This window comes from Cnephaeus nilssonii (assembly GCF_951640355.1).
Source record: "Cnephaeus nilssonii genome assembly, chromosome: 8".
Classification (NCBI taxonomy): Eukaryota; Metazoa; Chordata; class Mammalia; order Chiroptera; family Vespertilionidae; genus Cnephaeus; species Cnephaeus nilssonii.
The window spans coordinates 44,582,521-44,599,960 of record NC_137079.1 but is presented as its reverse complement, the minus strand read 5'-3'; the positions used below and the strand labels follow the sequence as shown (position 1 = coordinate 44,599,960).

The window sequence follows — 17,440 nt, the reverse complement described above, 5'->3', positions numbered from 1 at the left end:
TTCCTTCTGAAGTCTCAGAGAGAGAGACTATCCCATGTCTCTCTCCTGGCTTCTGGGAGAAGAAAGATCTCAAATCAATAACCTAACTTTATACCTTAAGAAACTAGAAAAAGAAGAACAAATAAAACTAAAGTTTTGTTTGTCTCCACCTAATCATTATTTTGTTCTATTTGCTAACTCTGGTTTTAGTTTACTCTGGTTTTAGTTTAGTTCCTTAGGTAATCAATTAGGTAATTGGCATGAGATATTCTCTTTTAATATAGGCATATATGGCTATCATTATTTTTATGTTGTGTTTTCATTTTCATTCATTGATGTATTTTCAAATTTCCCTAGTGATTACTTTTTAACCTATTGTTTGTATAGAGCATGTGGTTTAATTGCCACATATGTGTGAATTTTCTAGCTTTCTTCTGATATTACTTTCTAGTGTAATTTCATTGTGGTTCAGAGAAAATATTTAGTATGATGGCAGTCTTTAAAAATTCCTTGAGACATGAGATTTAGCAATGCTTTTTAACTGAAATTTAGCATTTTCTTTCTTTATTAAGCACTCTCCTGGTTGCTGATTTTTTGTATATATATATATTTTTAATTAGATTCGAGTTCTGAGAAAGTTGATTCTGTCTTTTTTTTTTTTTTTTTTTTTTTTACTAGTTTATTGGTTGCTTTAGTGAAAGGACTGGCTTCTTGGCATTTCCTACTCCACCATTTGTGTGATATCACTCATCTGCCATGCTTATCTCACAACCATCTATTACATGACTTCCTTCAGAAGCCATTTCTGTCAATACCGACTTTCCAATTCGGAGCTAAATGCCCCTATATGGGTTTTCTTTACACTGCACTTACCTAAGACAAATAACTACTTCCCTGAAATGATCTGGAAATGAATGTATTCCTAGAATCCCAACTCTGGTCCTAGGTCTATATACGCATACCCATATAGGTTGGATAAATGAAAGTTGTATGAGTGAACAAAGGAGAAGCAAATTTAAGTGTTCATAAAATTACTACAAAGCCTACATACAGGTTACTGATTGGCAAAAAATTAAAATTAAAATTATTTAACAGGAAAATTAAACTACTTTGAATATGATGTAGTCATTCTTGGAATTTAAAAGACACTTCAGCCCTGACTCCAGCCCAGGGTAACTCAGTGAGTTAGAGCATTGTCCCCAAATGCTAAGGTTGCAGAACTTACCCTATTCTTTCTGTACCTGAATCCCTGACACTTACAAGAATCAACCAGTGAATGCATAAATAAGTGGAACAACAAATCCTTCTCTCCCTCCCTCCCTCCCTCCCTTCCTCCCTCTAAAATCAATTTTAAAAATTAAAATACACTTTAGAATCTGGTGATATATTGAGATGATGAGTAGGAACATCTCATCATTTAATATGACTATAGACTAGAAACTGTGGAGAATGGCCTTGACCTTGCTCAAAATAACACATTTTGAATTTATATTAGTTATAATTAACTTGTTTTTCTTTTCAGAGTAGAAAATAAACATGGTTATTTTATTAATTTGACTATATTATATCTATACAAACAAACACTTGCTGGGTATATTTTTATTGTGTATAAATTAAATCTTAGAAATTTCCCATTTTCTTGCTTTTAAACATATTTTAAGAGGCAATCTTATTTTACATTGGCTACTACAGGAATTGCTAATGTGAGCACCAATGCATGAATGTTGGTCCAGGTATAGAAAGCTTAAGTATATTAAAAACCTACAATACATTGCTATGATATGGTTAAGGATATGTGATGCCTCAAATCACATTTAGAAAACATAAGAATTATTTGCTATAGCATCCTGACACACATGGTTAGCCACATAGATAATTCTTAGTGTGATCTCCCAATACAGCTTTATTAAGGGCTCTTTTTGTATTCCTTGCCATGTTTCAATATATCTTGTTTTAGCTTTTTAAAACAGAAACTCAAATAACAACAATAAAACTCACAAGGTTACAAACTATGAGCTCAATTATTTTTATGTCACTTTATTTATCTTTCAGTTATTTTATAAGGAATCTTCATTATATATATAAAAGGCTAAGTGACCGAACGACCAGCTGGTAGCTATGATGCACACTTACCACCAGGGGGCAGATGCTCAATGCAGGAGCTGCCAAGCGACAGCAACTTTGCAGAGTGCCCTCTGGTACTCTGGGATCCCTGGGGAATGTCAGATTGCCAGTTTCAGCCCAATCCCCACAGGCCAGGCTGAGGGACCCCACCTACTGGAGGGACACTGCTCACTCTGCAGACGCCCTTTGAGCCCCAGCACTGCCTCAGGTGCGGCGGGCAGGGAGGGACCAGGGAAGGTTGGCTCCAGGGTGTGTTCAGCCTGTCTCGCCCAGTCCTGCCCTGCTGGCCACCTTCTAATTAATTTACTTTCAATGTGCATGAATCTGTGCACTGGGCCTCTAGTAAATTATATTATTACTAGAGGCCCGGTGCATGTAATTCGTGCATGGGGGTGTGTGTCCCTCAGCCCAGCCTGCACCCTCTCCAATCTGGGACCCCTCAAGGAATGTCCGACTGCCCGTTTAGGCCCAATCCTACCGGGCAGTCAGACATCCCTCTCACAATCCAGGACTGCTGGCTCCCAACTGCTCACCTGCCTGCCTTCCTGATTGCCCCTAACCACTTCTGCCTGCCAGCCTGATCACCCCCTAACCACTCTCCTGCCAGCCTGATTGATGCCTATCTGCTCCCCTGCCAACCTGATTGCCCCTAACTGCCCTCCCCTGCAGGCCTGGTCACCCCTGACTGCCCTCCCCTGAAGGCCTGGTCACCCCTAACTGCCCTCCCCTGCAGGCCAGGTCTCCCCCCCAACTGCTCTCCCCTACAGTCCCCTGCAGGCCTGGGTCCCCCACAACTGCCCTCCCCTGCAGGCCCAGTCACCCCCAACTTCCCTCCTCTGCCAGCCTCGTCACCCCTAACTGCCCTCCCCTGCAGGCTTGATTGCTCCCGACTGCTCTCCCTTGCAGGCCTGGTCTTTCTCAACTGCCCTCCCCTGCTGGCCTGATTGCCCACAACTACCCTCCCTTGCAGACCTGGTCTCTCGCCCACAACTGCCCTCCCCTGCTGGCCATCTTGTGGCGGCCACCTTGTGTCCACATGGGGGCAGCCATCTTGTGTGTTGGAGTGATGGTGAATTTGCATAATACTCTTTTATTAGATAGGATAGAGGCCTGGTACACAGGTGGGGGCTGGCTGGTTTGCCCTGAAGGGTGTCCCAGATCAGGGTGCGGGTTCCCTTGGGATGTGGGGTGGCCTGGGTGAGGGGCCTGTGGTGGTTTGCAGGCTGGCCACGCCCCCCAGCAACCCAAGTGGAGGCCCTGGTATCTGGAATTTATTTATCTTCTATAATTGAAACTTTGTAGCCTTGAGTGGAGGCCAGTGCAGGCCAGGGAGGGCAGAAAGCTTGGTTTCCTCCATTGCCAGGGAAACCCAAGCCTCCTACTCACTCCATGGCCACAGCCATCTTGGTTGGGTTAATTTGCATACTTGCTCCTGATTGGCTTGTGGGCGTGGCTTGTGGGTGTAGTGGAAGTGTGGTCAATTTGCATATTACTCTTTTATTAGATAGGATTTCTCAAATTTTATTAGTATTTCTCAAAACTAGTCAATTATAGCATTGACTATAAGAAAGATAATTTACAAGTCATTCATTATATACAGACAGCATCAAAAGAAGTTAGCAGGACTAAATCCAAGAAGGAAGGATTTTATATTGAACTCTTACATGATTGACTCACAAACTTGTGTCTCTTTTTCTAAAGTAGGATATTGGAGAACCATTGACTATCCCCCCCAACACTACCCCCCCCCCCATGATACTGTGAATTCTTGACAAAGGGTCACTTCTGGTGAAGGACAACATGTAAAAGTTATGTGCTCTCACAAATAAGTACCAAAAATAATATCAATCTCAACTTACTGTGTTTTTTTTTCACTTAAAAACAGTGTTTGTTTTTTTTCATACCAAGTTGATACTACTTTTCTAAACATCTCAGCTTATCTTTTCACTTAAGTTTATTTCCCAGTATACTTTGAATGTGTAAGAAGCTACAGCTCCATTTTAAATATTGGTCAAAAATCTATATAACCAACTTAAAAAAATTCAACATTTTGTTTCTCAAGATGACCGTATTCTTTATTGTTGCTAAATAAACACCATATTCTTCAGTAGAAAAATTGTTTCTAATAGTCCACCAAATGTACAAATTTGTGCTAATATGTGTTTTAGCTGTAGTCTGTTCTAAATTTTAAATGTAAGTTTTTAGGTCTCCTTTATTTTGGTTTTACCAAATTTGCAGATTTATCTACTCTTTCAGAATTGTATATATTTTTTAGTGTTGTGTATTTTCCAGAGATCAGCTGGCTAATGACTATCAATCTAATATTTACTAGAATCCATTGAGGCTAGAACACAGGTATGGATATTATTCAGAGGAAACTTGCCATAAATGTAAAGCAGATAATAGATCTATTAAGATAACTAAATTTAAAAAATATATATAGTTATAAGACCAAATACTAGCAATGATGTGGGGAAAACTGCATCCCTCAGACATTGCTGGTGGAAATGTAAAATGCTACAACCATTCTGGAAAATAGATTGGCAATTTCTTACAAAACTGTACATGCACTAACCATTTGAATCACCAAATGTACTTCTGAGCATTTATTCCAAGGAAATGAATACTTATGCTTATGGGATAACCTGTGCATGGATACTATTAGAAGCTTCATTCCTAATAGAAAAGTACTATTCCTAACAGCAAAGAATGGTCAACCCAATTCTAATACATCCTAACCATGGAATACTGCTCAGCATTAACACATGCAGTACTTGGATGGACATCTTGGGTATTATGCTCAGTTAAAAAAAGTAAAGCTAAAATGGTTATATACTACTACATGATTCCATTTAAATAACATTCTTGAAATGACAAAATTATAGAGATGAAAAAGAGATCAGTGGCAATAGATTGCCAGGTGACAGGACAGGGGGTGGTGGAGGTAGCACAAGGTACTCCTTTTCTGATAATGGAAAAGGTCGGTATGTCAATTGTGGTGGCGTTAGAAAAATCTGTGTATCGGGTAAAATTTCATAGAAGTGCACACACACACGCACACTATATATCTGTATATATCTGTGTGTATATGTATACACACACACACACACACACACACACACACACACAAAGGAATGTGAGATGAAAAAAAATCATGAAATGTACCAATTTCAGTTTATTCAATGTGATATTGTACTATAGCTATATGAGACGTTGTCATTGAGGAAAGGTGAGGGAAGGTCACCCAGGACTCTACTGTTTTTGCAACTTCTTGTGAGTCTATATTGATTTCAAAATAAAAAGATTTTTAAGCAGGTATAGCATAATTTTAAAACACTATTAATCATTTTTTATTTTATTTTTTAATTTTTTTATTGATTAAGGTATTACATATGTGTCCTTATTCCCCCATTTCCCCCCACCCCCACCCCCACTCATGCCCTCACCCCCCCTGTTACCTGTGTCCATTGGTTAGGCTTATATGCATGTATACAAGTCCTTTGGTTGATCTCTCCACCTTACCCCCACCCTCCCCTACCTTCCCTCTTATCCCTTCACACAACTGGCATTTAAAACAACCTTCTTTTCAGAGACTTACTTCTAAAAGTCTTAATTTTGAAGTGATGATTTTTTAAAATTTTAATCTAAACAGGAAGATGTGTCAATTCAAAAAAACTATGGTCTGTGAACATTAAAGCTTCAACTTTGATCCTCCGCTCTCCATTTTCTTCTTCAAACGCCCTTTATTTGACCAGGAAGGATGTCATTTCCAAAAGTACTGAGAGAGCCACATTTAACTTGAACAACATTGTTCTTTTAGGTTATTAAGGCTATTCAATTTTCTGTTGCTTGCTACCCTGATTGGAGGCTCTTCTTAAATGTCAGACTGAGAAAATTGCACCGGTTCCAACACAATAAAAAAATAAAAATAAAAAAGCAAACCTTTTGAATTAATGCAATCAATAACCTTTGAAAGCAAAGTTACAAAGCAACAACAATTGAAGGTTAGATGCACAAACCTATCTTGTTCTTTATTTCCCTTTCAATATCAATATGGCCAAGAAATTGGGGAAACACGATAGAGAGTTCAATTCAGAAAGCACTTATTGAGCACCTAAGTCATAATCGTAAAACCTTCTAATGATGTGCATATCTTACAGAGTGGTGCAGGTTATAATGATGAAATAGAGTCCACAATGTCCATGAGGTCTTAAATTTACATCCCAAATATTGACAACTGCTCCAGATTTTACCCTGGCACACTGAGTGAGAAGAAGCAAAGCATTATATAATACCAATGGCAAGAAAGCCAAAAATCCAACAAGAAATTACTTAGGCAGCTCATGAAAATCAGTAGGTCTCTGGAGAAAGACATCAGGGTCAAGAGAGAAACTGGAAGACTGTGGAAAACCAAATCCTGTGCACAAAGGTTTCTAGGACTAAAACCATGCCAAATAAGTAAAATGTATAAGATTTTGGAATTCCACATTGACTCTGTACGGAAAATACAGAATATTTTCTGTGAATGGCATGGAATACATGTAGATAAAAGAAATTTTTTAAAGCAATACTACTCAATTGTGGATAAAGTTTGTCATTTTCAACAAAATAACCCATCCGAGGATGATATGGTGACACTAATGTTGTTCAGAAGTCACTACAATCCTTACTTTTGTTCTTCCTTGTTTTTGTTTTATTGTTGGAAAATAAATTTTAGAATTAATGGTATTAAACCATTCTCTAAATATTTTTATAAAGAAAGGTTACTTATATTTTACTTTGTTTATTTGATTTGGAGTACATAATGAACTAATTTTCTATCAGGTTAATCATGTTAACTCTACTTTATTAAAGCCAACATTAAATTACCAGGAAAAGTAAAAATCAAAAGGCTATTCCTATGAAGTGAGTAAGAAATAAGGTGGATTAATGGATGAATAAAAGGATGGATAGATGTCAGAAAAAGCAGTTGTAGAAAAATGTACAGGAGTGGGAATATGGGTGTTCACTTTTCTATATTTTAGAAAATTGTCATCATAAGTTTTGGGAAACTGTAAAAAACAAAAAGGATAATTAGACCTTTCAGTGCCTAACTCTTCATTTCCTGAAATAATGTATTGGGGACTGTGTCAGTATACAACATAAAGTCAAGAAAATGTTACAAAAAAACAAAGCCCTGCGCTGAGAACTTCCAATGTGGTTTCTAGATAAAAGGATAAAATGACAGAGATTAGCTGCAGTTGTTGAAAGTTTCCATTTATGAAGAAGTACTTTTTACTTTCCTACCTTTGTAGAGGTGTTATGCTTTGTCAGCATCTGAATGTTCTGGAGATGTAAATGTCACCTGCAGATCCAAGTCTACTTGATAATACCGAAACTCCCCAAGAGGTCCAAGTGACTAAGCTAGGCTTAGTCTCAGATCTAGAACACAAGAACTGCAACATATAATTACTTCATTTAAATACCAAAATTATGTGGAACCAACCAAATAAATATGAAAGTAATGTTTGTGTCTAAATCATGAAAAAGAGCTTTCAGTATTTTTTTGTTGGAGGTGGTGGTCCATACTGTTTTAAGTATTCTTTCCATTTGAAGTCAAAGCAAATTTTTCAATGAGGCTAAAAAGGGCCTCATCTATACTAATTGAAGGGTAATATACTAATTAGACCGGACATCTTCCGGATGACCTTCCAGACATCCTTCTGGCTGAAGCCACAGTGGCGGGAGCCAAGGCAGAGGTGGTTAGGGGCGATCAGGCTGGCAGGAGAGAGCAGTTAGGGGGCCACCAGGCCGGCAGGCAGAGGTAGTTAGGGGTGATCAGGCTGGCAGGCTGAGATGGTTAGGGGTGATCAAGCGGGCAGGCAGGTGAGCAGTTAGGAGTCAAGGGTCCCGGACTGGGAGAGGGATGTCCTGTATTGGAGAGGGTGCTGGCTGGGCTGAGGGACCCCCTGCCCCTGTGCACAAATTTAATGCACCGGGCCTCTAGTTGGCTTATAATTGATTGACTTAGGACGAAGCAGGCTGTTTCCTTGTTCAAGGCAAATAGCACTCATTGTCAGTTGGTTAGTAGCTCCTCTGAATTACTGCAAGGTTTTCTCACATTCAACACTGGATCCATTTTCCATGGAATTCCAGAACTGCCAAGCTTGAGAGGCCTGAAGCCAGGCAGTTCCATTGCTTCTAAGCGGGGCTGCACCTCAGAAATCCCAGACAAGTTGATATTGATCCCTTTAAAAAAGTTATGTACGAAGGAAGCATATCTGGCAGCCTCCTTTAGAGACAGGGTCAAATAACCAGTTGGAAAATTGTCTAAAGGTGTCACATTAAACTTTAATAATACCTACATTTTTATGGGGCTTTTAACTTTGTAAATTGCTTTCACATGCATTATCTCATTCCATGTTCTGTTGCGATGAAACAGTGTCTAGGTTTTTAGGGCTGAATTACAATGACATAGATATCAAAATGTTGATGGGGACATTTCAAGAAAAATGATTATTACTATGACGAACAGAAGTATTTAGCAAGAATTACTGGCTTCAAGATCAAGTATTATAAAGGGTTAAGATTCTGATGGTCTTTTAACCCTTTGTTCTAATGCTAGAGGTTTACCAGAACCATTTCACCAATTTTTTTTTTTTTAAGGATGAAATGAATTACATATTTTTTCCTCCCTTCCACCCTTCTTATTTATGATTTCCTATTCTTTTTAATATATCTACAGGTCAGCCCCACCCCAGGGTGCATCCGTGCTCTCATGAAGATGCTGTATTGCCCATACTGTCGAGGACTCCCCACCGTGAGGCCCTGCAACAACTACTGCCTCAATGTCATGAAGGGCTGTCTGGCAAATCAGGCTGATCTGGACACCGAGTGGAATCTGTTTATAGGTAAGGAGCATTTGAACTCATCCAGAAACAGAAATGTGGGGACCTGTCTGATGGCAGGTTCAAGGTTGTGATGACTTGTGGAGACCACAAGGATGTTTAAAAAACACAAAACAAAACAGCATTTAACAAAGTATAAACATCGTTCGGCATTTTCCTTCTTGTTTTATTCTGAAAAATAAGACTTCCTTGTATATGGTGAAGGACGATCCTGTTAAAGATGGCACAAGACAGCTGTATTGAGTTAGCTGATGTTCCTGAGAAGATGAAAGTAGCCTTGTTGAATTTCGGTGAGCGTTAGAAAAAGATTCTCATAAAAGAAATCCACAGTACTGTATCTTTTTTGTTTGTATTACCTCAGCATAATCCCGGGTACACAGATATTGTAACCGAACAGGAGGAGACTTTGTCCCATACATCCTCCCCCCACGCCCCTCCAACACAGCAGAGTCAAACACTGAGCGCTGAGTTTTGCAGTAGGAAAATTCGATTGCTTTATTTGCAGAGCACTAAGCTAGGAAGGAGAACGGGAAGTCGTGTGGCTTAAAACCTGAACTCCCAGACGGTGTACAATGGAAGGGTTTAAGGAGTTAGGGGGGAACAGATATGCAAAGCGCTGGTGGGGTGATTTTTAAGGGAGGACCTTGGAACTCGGTCACTTATGGTAAGGGGCTCTTCCTGGACAGTGGACCCTTTGCTCTGAAAAGGTCCAGTATTCCAGTTCTGGTCATGTCCGCGTCCCATGATTCCCGGGGGAGGGGGGAGACTTTGGTCCCTGGGCAGCTAGAGGACCGGGTGGCACCTGTGAGTGCTGTCTCTGTAAAATAACTCAAGCACTGTATTAATCCCCATCTGCTTTGAGGGAGCGGAACCAGTTCTAAGCTGTTCTATGTGATTTATGTGCTGTTTCAATATTAGTAAACAACTCCTTCCTTAAACATCTGTGATGAAAATAGCTCAATATTGTTGGTAAAATATGCAAATTTCCTTCCTCTTTCTGTGGAAAAGAACGCTTCAAGCACACAAGCATGAATCAGCCTTCCAGCCTTTAGAAGGTGGGAGGAAAGGAGGTGGGGAAGATTTGGGGAAGGGCTGTGAAGCATGGCTCATGTCTTAAGTTGCAGAAATCATTCAGGCTTTGCACTGCCAAAAGGTATTTCCCAACTAGCTATCCAAGGATAAAAGGACACATTTCATAGGCAGGCTTCTCCCAGGAAAATACACAGGCCTTGAAAGAGTAAATGTATTTTCTCTCTCCTCTGTCAAATGGCCTTCAAATAAAAGCACTTTCCATTGCATTTACTGCAATTGCACGGTGACAAGCAGAGTGGTGCAAATAACACTGGCATTCGCCAGCCTCAGAGGGCCTTCATCACTTATGCAAACCTCTAAGCCAGAATGCATGAGGAGAGTCTTCTGACATCTTAGATTTGAGCAGGAGAGGAAAAGAGCTAAGACGTGTTGGAATACAGAACAACCTAAGCCTGCTGTGCAAAGAAAGATGTGCTTATGGTAAGTTACAGGCATTCCGCTTTGGCAGTGAAACCCATTGGCTAACACATTCTTTTGCCTAGAAAGGCCAGAGAAATGGTTTTGAAGTTTTGTAAAAAAAAGATTTGAGAGTGGGTAGATTCAAATGGAAGTCATCTAACAAAAATCTCAGAAATCATTTTGGAGAGAATAAATTGAAATGCTATTCTCGCCTTTCAGTGGGAGGGCAAAATCTGCTTGTATGATCTTGGGCTACTTAATTTGAAAAATTAGGGAGTTTTTTTTTAAGTTAATCATTCAGGTACCCTTCTAATGCAGAAATGACATTTTTTTGCTAAGAATTTGGAGGCGGGTATGAATAAAAAAAGTAATCAGAATAAACTCAATCTTCTAAAATATTCATGTAGATTAATTTTGGCAGACACTCTACCCAAGTAATGCTAATAAAAATGTACTCTCATCAAGAAATCTAAAAATATTTGCATATTTTAAAAACCAGACTAAACTTTATAGCATCAGTTTCGAGTTGTAAAGACTATTCAGACATTTGGCTTGAAACTGCCTAATTCATAGCACAGTTAAATTGTCTTTGGTCAGCCTGCAACTTATTGACGGGAATGGACATGTGGATTTTGTTACTTAGAGCAAGACACGATTAAGGATGATAATATGGGCTTTTTAACTTGTAAGACCAACAGTGACTTCTTAATTGGCTTTTTTTCTCGGTGCTGGTTGGGTATTTCGATGTACAACAAATCCTTAAACTTTTAATCAATCGGGTTTCTTAGATGCCAATTTGATGTGTAATTTAAGGTCTGGAAAACCATGTGATTGAAAAACTAAAAGTGGAACCCACCAAGTGTTTTCATGAGAAGGAAACCTAGTGGTTAGTCCTACATTAATATGTATTCATACCCAGGTTTTTCCCTATCTCGTTTTCTTTATCAATGCTAGAGATATTTGATTAAGTTCTGTCAGGTTTTTTTCTTCAAATTTTGCTATGACATTGAGAATTGACCACCAACATAGACTCATGAGGCAAAATATGTTCTTGCTAATACTTGTCCTGATGTGAAGCATTACTTTACAAATTTATCACAGGAATTAGTCAAATGTGTCAAATCCATTTTCCGCACAGATATATTCAAGATGACAGTGTTACAGTGTTCATGAATGCAGCAGCAAAGATCAGTGAGCAAATCGGTGCTCCAACGAAAGTTACATATAATAGCCCTCCCTTTGGTTAGCACCTGCAGGCCATCACTCTTCGCTGTCTAACATCATTTCATCAAACCTTTCACTTTTCTTGCTGTCAATTGCATGAGGCATTTTTGCCATTTTATACATTTTATAGGTTGTTTTTATTATATGCTCATCAAAAATATTAACAGTGAAAAAAACATATTAACAGCAACATTCAATCAACTGTCAATAAAAACAGAAATTGAGTTGGTGGCACATTGTCCTGATCTTCACAAAGCCACAAACTAATTGAAAGTCATTTGTGACTGTTTAGAATTCAGTGGGTGCCTGGACTATGTGTAGAGAAAGGCAAGTCGCTGATCAAATGAAATGTTGGAAAGGTTCAAGTAAAAACCCCTATGGTACTCCATTCCCTTTCAAGGTTCCAGCCTAGAAAACAATCAGGAATCTACTTGGGATGCATTCTTTTTCTTTCCTAATTACTTATTATTATTCTTTTTAAATGAAATTCATTGGGGTGACATAGGCTACTGAATGGGTGACTGTGTGAAGAGTTACTCCCCTTACCTACAATAGTTACTCGGTAATAATTTGGGGGGCACTATCTCTGTGCAGGGCATGGAGTTCAACTTCGTAAAGGTTGTATTTTAATCGTCCTCCTTTAGGAAGTTGAACTCCACCCCTTGCACACAGATAGTGCCCCCAAAAGTCTTATCAAGTAAACACTGTAAGGAAAGGAATAACTCTTTACATCTTATGCAAAGAACTTAAAAAAAAAAAGTTGCTGACAGCTTTGAAGAAGATGGTGTGATACCCATTTTAGAGCATTTGAAAAGCCTCAGTTCACCTCTGGCAGGAACTTGCAGCCACTTTCTAGGAGCATGTGGGATTCCCCAGTATAAAGCATTTGCACTTCCACTTGCTGCACCTAAAAGAATGGGCGTGCTGCTGTGCCCCTGAGCTAGACAGCACCAAAGGAACATGATTGGTTTCTAGCCTGTTCTATGAGAAGCTATGCAGTAGGAGGAAATGCAGTTTGAGGCGTTGACAGTCTGCTTAGGCACTTACCCCAGGTGTTACTGTATATTCATACACAACTTATTCCAGCCTTGCTTTTTGATTGTTGCCTGCTGCAAAAGGGTTATCTTGAAAAAAATGTTTTTGTGAATTAAAATGTCCTAGAGGGAAACAGTTTGTGGGCAGAATTTGTTGTCTCAGTAATATTCCATGATTATTTTTAGTGGTTGGCACTGCTGCCCACCCTCCATGGGTAAGAATTGTTCTATTTAACAAGGGGCCATATTACGGCTGGAATTACATTTACATAGCTCTAATAAATCTTACTTCTAGTATAAAAATATAGGATGTGTGGGACAGCCTCCTCCAAACATCTGGTACCTTCTAAGACTTTATACACTGTGAGAATCAGAGGGGGGAGAAAGAGGCTGTGGGTGTGGAAAGGCAAATGTGACACAAAAGGCAAGAATTCTATTTTGCTCTCTAATGTTTTTCATTACTAGAATGTTATAGGGTGCTTATTACCTCAAGTATAAGGCAAACATATCTCTATTCTATCTAATAAAAGGGTAATATGCAAATTGACCATCACTCCAACATACAAAGATGGCTGTCCCCAGGTAGTCAAAGATGGCTGCCCCCATGTGGACACAAGATGGCTGCCACAAGATGGCCAGCAGGGGAGGGCAGTTGTGAGCGACCAAGCCAGCAGGGGAGGGCAGTTGTGGGGGACCCAGGCCTGCAGGGGAGAGCAGTTGTGGGGGGACCAGGCCTGCAGGGGAGGGAAGTTAGGGGTGACCAGGCCTGCAGGGGAGGGCAGTTAGGCATCAATCAGGCTCTCAGGGGAGTGGTTAGGGGTGATTAGGCTGGCAGACAGAAGCAGTTAGGGGCAATCAGGAAGGCAAGCAGGTGAGCGGTTGGGAGCCAGCAGTCCTGGATTGTGAGAGGGATCCCAAATTGGAGAGGGTGCAGGCTGGGCTGAGGGACACACCCCCGTGCACAAATTTCGTGCCCCGGGCCTCTAGTATTTGCATAAAAGTGAAACCTAAAGATGTTTTTGTCCAACATTGTAGCCTAATATTTTAGGCTATCCCAGTTAGTAAGACACTAATATTCTTCATGTATTAATTCAACTCACAATATTGAGCAAGATATGCACATTTTTTTACCCTTGGAGAATTTCATGCCGATAAATTAATTACAATCAACTGTGATAAAGTGTTAGGAAAATAGAAGCACCGGATGCTAAGTGTCTACTAAGCAGGGGGACTTACCCTCATGTGGAGGGCCAGGAAAGCCCGATCTCTGTAAGTATAGGATAAAATAGTGAATAAGACTGCATTGCATTAGTGTTGTCAAACATAATTGAAGTCAAATAGTCATAGCATATGTAGTTGTTACAATATAGATCTCAAATATTCGCAAGTTCTGTGACAATTTCATGATCTGTCAGTGGCTCTTAAATATATGTTCACTAGAGGCCCGGTGCATGAAATACGTGCACTTGGGGGGGGGGGGTGTCCCTCAGCCCGGCCTGCACCCTTTCGCAGTCCAGGACCCCTTGGGGGGTGTCTGCTCGATCGGGCCTACGCCAGCAGTCAGACATCCCTCTTGCAGTTTGTGACCCCTCGCTGCTTACCACCCGCCTGCTCGCTGCTCTTTACTGCTCGGCTCTCTGCTCCTTCCTTAGCACTGCGGCGGAGGCAGGAGAGGCTCCCGCCACCACTGCTGCACTCGCCAGCCATGAGCCCAGCTTCTGGCTGAGCGGCGCTCCCTGGGGGCAGCTCCTGAGTTACGCGTCTGCCCCCTGGTGGTCAGTGCGCATCACAGTGACCAGTCATTCTGGTTGTTCTGCCATAATGGTCGCTTAGGCTTTTATTATATAGACTAGTGGCCCGGTGCATGAAATTTGTGCACGGAGTGGGGTGTGTCCCTCAGCCCAGCCTGCACCCTCTCCAATCTGGGATCCCTTGAGGGATTTCAGGCGACCGGGCTGATCAAGGGAAGGCACCAGCCCCATTACCCCGCTGCTGCAGCCACTGCCAGCCACTGCAGCCACCAAGGTGTTTTCATCAACACGAACTCTAGTCCCTTCACTGTGAAAAAATGACAACTTTCTTTAGGCATTTTCAAGATGTATCTTTCATAGGATATGACATTTCTTTTTTTTTTTTTTTTTTTTATCCTCACCTGAGGATATGTTCCCATTGATTTTTAGAGAGTGTGGAAGAGAGAGGGAGAGACAGAGAGAAACATCAATGTGAGAGGGACACTTTGATTGGTTGCCTCCTGCATGAGCCCTGACCATGGGTGCCAGGCTGGGGGGCATGCAGGGACCCCTGGGCTACACACAGCAGTGGCTGCCGGGGTCTCCACATACCCCAGAGGACAGCAACCAGCCCCCCATCGTGGGCGCCGGGCTGGGGGCATGGACCCAAATCGCTGCTTTGTGCTGGAGCATTCCCAAGTGGCTGGGAGCACTATGGTGACGCGGGGATGTTCCCGCCCCACCCCCAGCTGCTTGGCACCTGCACCCATAGGCTCCGAGTGGCCAGGGGGCATTCTGGGAACCCTGCCACTCAAGACCTAAGCGCGGGCCTACAGGCTAGGAGTGGCCTAGGTCTGGAGGATGTTTCCGGGACCCAGGCTGCTCAGCACCTGCATATGTAAATTAACCGCCATCTTTGTTTGGGTTAATTTGCATATTCACTCTGATTGGCTGTGGGTGTAGCGAAGGTATGGTCAATTTGCATGTTTCTCTTTTATTAGTGTAGATTTTATTTTTGACAAGTTTTATGATTAAGTCTCACCACCACCACCACTGCCACTGACTCTATCTGGAAAGATCTGGAGAATTTATGTTAATTTTCCTCAAGAAAAGGTTGAGTTCCTTGCCTTATAAATGCCCTCCAATTGCTGTGAGGGGCTGAACCAGCAGAGAAGCTAGCATTTTTAATTTAGGCCTTAGTTGCTCATAGACCAGACAAACTAGTGGTATAGAACTTTCTGAGCTTTCTTTCTCCTTTTAAACTAGCCAATCATTACATCTCAAGACAGCCCATGACAGAAAGCTGGGATGAGAGCACCAGGCATGAAATCCAAGGTGGGCACTGCACCTGTGCCATGCTAAGAGACAATGCAGTACTACCCACCCATTCTCTCATTCACGCATGAATCCAGCACATTTATTCACTAATCCAACTGAGTGCCTAGCATGGGCCTTGCTCTGGTTTAAGTGTGGGGGATAGAAAAGGCCCTGCTGCTAAGAACAATGAATGGAAACAAATGGATGGAGAAATGGAAGGGGATATACTAAGAGGCTGTTTTTCTTTACTTTGTGAGTCTACTGTTTTAATGAAACTATGACTAAAATTCACTAATTTTTAAAAGTGCATATTCCTGTTGTTAATGGACTCTATGAGTGCAGGGATGGCAGAAACAAATCAGGTTATGAACCTGGTTCTTTCATTGTGACGGCTGCTGTCAAGTTGTAAATTAGAGTCAGCCGCAAGAAAGCTGTGTTAGGTCAGTCAAATGACTAGTGTCATGTCCTAAATTGCTACTTTGGTGTACAAATGACTTTCTTAGGATCTGCAAGAGTTGTTTATCCTCAAGGTATTTAGTGTATTCACAACATTGTGCTTGGGGTAAATGTTACAACATACCCATTCATTGTTTCTAATAAATAAATTCAGATTCTCTTTTTATAATGTGCAAGACTGTGGGATTTTGCATTTCAGAAGGATATAAAATAGACACAAGGAAGTATTTCAATCATTTGTATAAGATACTCCTCATTCAAAGACTTTTATAGTGAAATTCTGTAATAGACATCTGATAAGAAATACTTTTGTTACAAAGAATTCTGTAGTAAATATGATATGACTCTGGCTGGCATATCTTGAAATACCATGTTTCAAAAACCTCTAGACCCTCAACATAGAAAAATGTTCCCTTTCAACCAAAGGAAAGAAGAATTTAAGAACTGTACTTAGCAGCAAGTTTTCCAGGTTTCTTCATCTCTGCATTATACAAGACAAGAGCCTATTCGATAATAATACAGGCCAGAAACACAACCCTTAAATCGAGGAACAAAAGCCAATGGAATTATGTTAGAATTTGATCTCACTGTTAGCTATAGAACTTGCTTTTGCCTATGTGCATTCCTAACAGCACGGAGATTTTTTTTAAAAATGAAAACATTTTATTTTCAATTAGTTGAAACCTTACCTCCCTCAACCAAACCCCTACCTTTTTAGTCATTGATTGAGTGTTTCTCATTGCTTGTGAATAATTATCATATGCTGTGTTCTCTCATAGTGCTGGCATAATGCATAAGTCGTATTACAACTTGCTGAGGAAAAAAAAAAAAAGAAAGAATGAAAATAGTTGACTGATACCCAGCAGCCTTTCATGAGCGGCACTTTTTATCAATTTGCTACGTTTAGAAATGGTTTATTTCTGAACTTCACATGTGTGAAAGTGTTTTTATGTTGTAGAGGAGGGTTAATGCCTTAAGGGTGGTATAATGTCTGAGGCTATTGAGCAAGCACAGAAGCAGGCATTTCTTAACCTCTGAACACTTACTAATGCTGGTCTTGAGGCAACAAAGGGGATTCATGGGATTGCAATTTCTATTCAGAATCAAGGAGATTTTCCCATGGATCAAAGCAGGCAAAGCACATCAAACCTAAAAGTGCTTGGTGTAATATACAAGTAGTCATTCCAAGGTGTGTGTG

The 17,440-nt window shown here is 40.7% G+C and overlaps 1 protein-coding gene across 1 annotated transcript in view; it reads left to right on the top strand.

The window, feature by feature from the left end:
- Positions 1-17,440, top strand: part of GPC6 (glypican 6) — a 1,109,667-nt gene that overhangs the window by 732,502 nt on the left and 359,725 nt on the right. The window contains exon 4 of the mRNA XM_079779109.1: positions 8,828-8,993. Coding sequence (XP_079635235.1) covers positions 8,828-8,993 — 166 coding nt within the window. The remainder of the gene's footprint in view (positions 1-8,827; positions 8,994-17,440) is intronic.